The sequence below is a fragment of the Halyomorpha halys genome, unplaced genomic scaffold (genome assembly GCF_000696795.3).
Source record: "Halyomorpha halys isolate HHAL.00 unplaced genomic scaffold, Hhal_1.1 Scaffold880.1, whole genome shotgun sequence".
In the NCBI taxonomy this organism is placed as follows: domain Eukaryota; kingdom Metazoa; phylum Arthropoda; class Insecta; order Hemiptera; family Pentatomidae; genus Halyomorpha; species Halyomorpha halys.
In genome coordinates, this window is record NW_027107748.1 from 35,478 (window position 1) to 42,313 (window position 6,836).

General features: G+C 31.9%; 1 protein-coding gene across 1 annotated transcript; it reads left to right on the forward strand.

Annotated features, from left to right (window-relative positions):
- Window positions 1-856: 856 nt before the first annotated feature.
- Cyp18a1 (Cytochrome P450 18a1) lies at window positions 857-4,641 on the forward strand. The gene is made up of 6 exons (XM_014430355.2): window positions 857-1,182; window positions 2,341-2,462; window positions 2,548-2,814; window positions 2,904-3,331; window positions 3,417-3,592; window positions 3,675-4,641. The coding sequence occupies exons 1-6, from the start codon at window positions 858-860 to the stop codon at window positions 3,920-3,922; spliced, it is 1,566 nt and encodes a 521-aa protein (XP_014285841.1). The 5' UTR covers window position 857; the 3' UTR covers window positions 3,923-4,641.
- The last annotated feature ends 2,195 nt before the right edge of the window (window positions 4,642-6,836 follow it).

Consider the following 6,836-nt stretch of genomic DNA (forward strand, 5'->3'; position numbering starts at 1 on the left):
ATTTTTAATTTAACATTTTTTTTTATATAAGAAATTTTGCCTATGAACTAGTGAGGCATTATGGCACACCAAAAGTACACAAAAAAAAAATATATGCGCACTCCATTGATAAAATATTAAATCAAAAACAAAACCGTCTTTGTAAAAAAAAAATGAATAATTAATAAAACTATGATAAAAATCACCTACCTTTCAATGAGTAAATTCCATTTGCGTTAAATTGTAATTAGAAGTAGATACAGAAAATATATAAATCACATATATTGAAACGATATTTATTTTTAATGTCCATAAGTGCAGTAAATGTATTAATCTATTTTAAAAATATTGTAAAAGTAACGAACACTGAAGACCGGAATTTCGATCGAAATTAGAAAGCCGAAGTCAAATGCTTAACACTGATGCACGAGGTCATTGAACCCTAACGAGGATAAATCCTTCAATAAATACGTATCGATTTAGAGTTTGACTGGGAATTGGATCGATATATTAAATGGTATTTAAAAGAATTGTTAATTTTGAGTAACAGAAAAAAAAAAAAAAAAAATCGCGAATGAATATCGACCAGAGAACAACAGAAGAATAGAAGACACGTTGTATATTATGAGCGAGGAAGAACAGTTAGGTAGTTACAAGAGAAAAAAAAAAGTCGGTAGAGTGGAAGGGGCATAACCGAAATATCGAGAAGAGGGATACGGACGAAGTAGAGGCAATAGCAAATAGAAAAAGGAGTGAAGTTGTGACGAGTAGCAGTAGCATACTGAAGGGAACTCTCACCCCTCCCCCAATAGTCCCCACTACCCGGAGGAGTATATAGTGCGCCCCTTTGCCTTCTCGGGCCGCAGTAACACTTCAAGATGCTCCTCGAGCTCAGGTCTTTGGCCGTCTTCATCATCGTCTTCTTCTTCGGCCGTCGTCTTTGGGCCCTCTTGTCCAGGATCAGGACTTTGCCTCCTGGGCCATGGGGACTACCCTTATTGGGCTACTTGCCCTTCCTCAGGCCGGAGGCACATGTACAGTTCGCCGAGATGGCCAAAAAGTACGGTGGGATCTTCAGCCTATCCTTGGGCAACCAGTTCGTCGTTATCCTATCGGACTACAAGCTGATCCGGGAAGCCTTCCGGAGGGAGGACTTCACCGGAAGACCGGATACGGAGTTCACCAACATACTTGGAGGATACGGTAATTGAAACATTCAAATATAAAATACATGAATAAATATTATTCATATTTAGAAAAAAAATATTAATAATATCACTAACTACAAATGATCAAATTTACTCTCAACAGTTTTTTGTATTCCGGCAACGTTTCGGCCTTTAGGCCATTATCAAGGAGACAAACTTAACTACTGACGGGTCACAATTCATTTAAAAGATGTATACAATATCTAAAGCAAGTTTCATAAAAATGAAAAAAAAAAATTTTAAAGAATCGTTTTTGTATTGAGAATTAGCCTGCATATAAAAGACATTTTTAAAATGAATTGTGACTAGTTAATGATCGACTTTGTCTCCTTAATAATTGTTAAAATAAACTGTTGATAGAAAATTAGATCATTTGTAGTTTATTTTACTATTAATATAAACTACTCTCAAATAATTAAATTAGTAATATAATATATATATATATTAGAGTTATTTGAAAAAACAAACTTTTAAATATAAAATACAATAAATATGAATAATATAATAACACAAAATGAAGATAAAAATATTTCATTACATTGACCTAGACAATACTTCATAAGTTATTCGAGTCAACCATGAGACTTCCAAAGCTTTATCTCAGTCTGCATAATAATACGATGTTTTTACTCTACAAAAATTTGTAAAATAATATGTTTTTTAAAAATCAAATAAATCGTAATACTGATGAAAATATATTATAAATACAGAAATAAATTCAAATTTGGTTCACTAAAATAATTTATAAGATTTTTTTTTTTTAAATACGGACGTACAACGATATAAATGGATACGGTGTTAATTAATTCAATAAAGATTTAAATGACTAAATTAACGATTAATTTTTTTTTAAATAAAATTTTATTTAATTTTCGTGTCTGAATGAGACCATGTGTCGCGTAAACTAGGTGACAATGTCTCGCCAGTGGCAATCTAGAAAGTGGGATAATTACTGACATCCATAATAACATATAATGGACCGGTGGCGCCCAAACGAGACTCTCGGAACATCTGACTCATGTTATCCTTTTTCGGACGTTCACGACTTTGAAGGACCCTTTCACAACTTCCTAGTGCCAGACATTGCTTGATGTCCTCTTTAACATGGAATCAGGAATCCTTCAAATGATTAACGAGATTAATTTAATTTCAGGAATTATCAACAGTGACGGAAGGCTTTGGAAGGAACAGAGGAAATTCCTTCACGACAAACTCCGCCGCTTAGGAATGACCTATTCAGGACAAGGGAAGCACGAAATGGAGGCTAGAATAATGGTAAATATCCTTGCAAAAGATTTATATAAAAAGTAAAAAAATAATAATATTATAAAATATTCACGCATTCTTCTTCTCTAAACAGAAAGAGGTTGAAGTGTTCCTCCATACACTGAGCAAGGAAAAAAGTACCTCCACCGATTTGAACCCCATCCTCTGTACGTCAATCAGTAACGTGATCTGCTCCTTGGTGATGAGCGTTCGCTTCCAGCAGAAGGACGCCAAGTTCACAAGGTTCATGAACCTCATTGCTGAAGGCTTCAGGCTCTTCGGGTCATTAAACTACGCCAACTTCTTTCCCATCATGCGCTATCTTCCAGGACTTCAAGAAGTCATCAAGAAAATCGCAAAGGTATATTGAGGAATATTTAAAATTATTGAATTTAATTTAAGTTGTTATAATAATGTTTGGTTATAATATCTCTTGTTTTTTATTAACAGAATCGTACAGAAATGGCAGCTTTCTTCCAAGAGACAGTGGATGACCACCGCGCCACTTTCGATTCGCACAACATGCGCGATCTCGTCGACAACTACCTCATGGAGATCGAAGATGCCAAAGCCACCGGTCGATCTGAGGAACTTTTCCAAGGCAAGGAACACAACAGGCAGATGCAGCAGATCATCGGCGACCTCTTCAGCGCTGGCATGGAGACCATCAAAACTACCCTCTTGTGGGCTGTCTTGTACATGCTCCACGAACCAGAAGTGGCCTCGAAGGTGCAGGAGGAATTGGACAGGGTCGTTGGACGCAAGAGGCTTCCGAGTCTCGAAGACCGGCCGTACCTCCCTTACACTGAAGCCGTCATTCTTGAAGTCCTTCGCATATCTTCAGTCGTGCCTTTGGGTACTACACACTCCATTCATCAGTAAGTACAATTCATTATTTGAAATCTCATTCACTGATTCAATACAAATATTGATAATTTATTAATAATCTTTTTTTTCCAACAGAGAGACAGAATTGGGAGGATACACGATTCCGGAGAACGCACACGTGGTGCCTCTCCTTCACGCTGTACACATGGACCCCAATCTCTGGGAAGAGCCTAAAGCATTCAGACCAGAAAGATTTATTAATTCAGAAGGAAAAGTCTTCAAGCCAGAATATTTCATCCCTTTCGGAATTGGTAAGTTCTTAATCCATTTAAAACTTTTCTTTATATATCATATTTCTTTTTATATTTGAACTAAATATCCTTTGTCTTCCAGGAAGAAGAATGTGCCTGGGAGACGTTCTTGCCAGGATGGAGCTCTTCGAGTTCTTTTCCTCGCTGATGCACACGTTTCACCTCCGAAAGGCCGGTGAGGACTGCGAACTTCCTACCCTGGAAGCAACTACTGGAGCAACCCTGACACCACTTCCTTTCGAGGTATCTCTTGTCCAGAGGCCGCTCCAGGATTCCATCCACGATTTCCTCAACTCCTACCAAGGACTAAGACCTGCAGGATCTATCTAAGGCGCATTCCTACCCAGTTCCTCGTCTTCCTATTTAATTTCGTCCAAAAAAAAAGAAATAGGGCGAGTCTATAAGACTGATTTTTATTACAAGATTTCTCTTCTCTTTTTTTTTTTTCTAATTTATATGGTGAATGATTGTTATTTTTTAGTTTTAGTATTGTTATCTTATTTTTATAAGTTAGCTATCAGTAATTATTAAATTATCTCGTAACATCACTTAGCTTTTTGAGGTGCCATAAATGTAAAGATCACACGGCTTACTTGTGTTCAGTTTTCCTTACTACAATCTCGGCTGTGTGAATTATCTCTAAGCTCAGATTCATTGTGTTCATTATGAGATTGTCTCTAGAATGGCGTTCCTGTTTCTAGTCATTAAGCTCTCTTTTCGTTATTATAATTATAGTACAATGGAGTGTTGTACAATTGTATCATTTTTATTATTGTATAATTATAATATTACAAGCTCGAGGACTGTACAGGCCAATATAATAATATACAGCTAGCTATATACCTAGTCCGTTCAGTATTATACAGTTGATAAGTTCCTCATTCTTGTTTTGATGGATCGCATTCACTTACCATAATATTTTGCATTGTTATGTAGCTAGAAAATATTATTAATTTTTGTATTTTTTAGCTTTAAATTATTTTTTAATGGAAAAAATGATCTGTATACGATTTTTAAAAACTGTTTTTATTAAATGTTACTTAAAATTATTCTTGCCTTACTTATTTACAAATACCCTTCACATAATTAACTTTGACCTTCACTATTACATAATTATGAAAACATAAAAAAAAAATTATAAAATAAGAAGAAATAAGAACTTAATAAAAATAAATGTAAACATATATTTTTTTAAATTATTTTATTGAAAATAATTAATACAATCTGCCACAAACTGAGGGCATTAAGTATAAGTATTCAAATATTTATTCATACAAAATATACAGAAATATAAGAACAAAAGAAAAAAAAACAAACAGAAAAATGAAAAAGAATGTAAATGATAACAAAAGTACTCACTGAATTAAAAGAAAAGAAATTTAAATTTAAAATAATAATAATAAAGAACTATAAAATATTGTACAAATAAAGATATGAATTTATATAAAAAATAAAATAAAATAAAGCAGACCAAATAATAAAAAAAAAAATTTACCAACAATATAAATTAAAGATGAAAAAATATAAAATACTACAGTTGATGTAAAATTTAAACGATTTATATACATATCTATATTTGGGTGAGAAGTTACCTAATACCCATCAATAAAGTTTTAAAGGTTTTGTGGGAAATTAATCCCCTTATTTTTATACTAAAATATGTCTATCAGTTACAAAAATTATTTTTCACGACATTTGATGATAACATTAGATAGGAATAAAAAGAAAGGAAGAAGTTATGTATAATAAATGTTAAAAGTGTCTTCCTAGTTCATATGTTTTTAAATTTCGAGAAAATATAATTTTTTTTGTCAGTGCTCATGGAGTTTCAGTGCTCGTCTTCCTTAAGGACGTGTCATCAGTTTAAAGATAATATTTTTATGAATGGATAAAATGTCTTTATTTATATAAAAAAAATAAAATAATATTTTTTTTTTTAAATAATACTTTTTATTTATTGTTAGATATTACAATCTGCCACACAGTTTTGGGCAATAGGTAATAGTGATGAATGATCTCATACATACTAAAATAAAATAAAATAAAAAAATGATTAAATAATAAAAAATAAATAAATAAAATAAAAATAAAAAAACTCTCTTAAAATATACACAAACAAAAGAATAAACAAAATGAACATAATCAAACTACCTTTATGAAATATAAATTAATAAAATAACATAATGATAAAATAATATAGTCTCTAGTCAAATTTACACATTTGTAGAGCAGAGCTCAAAAGATCCCAGGGCATCCCTCTCACTACATCACTGGTTAAAATAAAAAATTGACCTATTTAAATGACTACGAAGACATATACAATAAAAAAAATATCCATATGTCGGTGCCTGCGTTTAATTTTAATTAAAGGCCATACGGAGTTGAGCTTTGAGGCTCCACTAAACCATCAAATTCCTTTCGTATCCAACCCTAATAGTCCAAAATCCTTAATAATCCTTACTTTGTCACAAGTCATCCATAAGGACCTCAATGTTCCATATGTTGCCGATATGGCCAGAACCAGATACCAATTCTTTCACGAGAAACTTCCCAACAACCCAAATCTACTTGTTAATTACCTGGCTTCATTACTTAATAATCCTCCTGGGCGTATGAAAAGAAGTTAGTCTCAAGATCTTTAGAATAGTTATTGGAGTTCTACCAACGGGTAGATTCTCCACATGTTTCTATCATATCATTTTTTCACAAACAGTAAATTTACTTGTATATATTTTTATACAGTTGTAAATAAAAAATAGGTTTTTAAAAGTTAAAACCCATAATTTTGAGGGGAAAGGAATTTTATTTTTTTGTTTTTGTTACAAAGATTCGTTATGGAAAATAACTGATTTATTCTTTATTTATTTATTCATGTCAATATATTTTTTATTTATTTTTTCTAGACCTTTATTTATTGTTTTCCTATTTCCTTAGTTTTCTGTCTCTTAGTATGTCATAGCTTTTCATTTCTCTTATATATGATTTTTTCAATTTTTACGTGGTATTACATCTCCTATTTATTTTAAATCTAATACTCTATTTTATTTCTTTTTTGTGTATACTTATTGTTATACATCTTATCTTTGTTAATTTTTCACTTATATTTACATACGTTTTTTTCCTTATTTTACTTTATTTCATTTCATTATCTTACATTGTCAACATATTTTTAGGTGTTTTGTATATTATTTAGTGCTGCAAAGTAGGGCGAAACGTCGGCGAATAAATAGTTGAAAACTATATT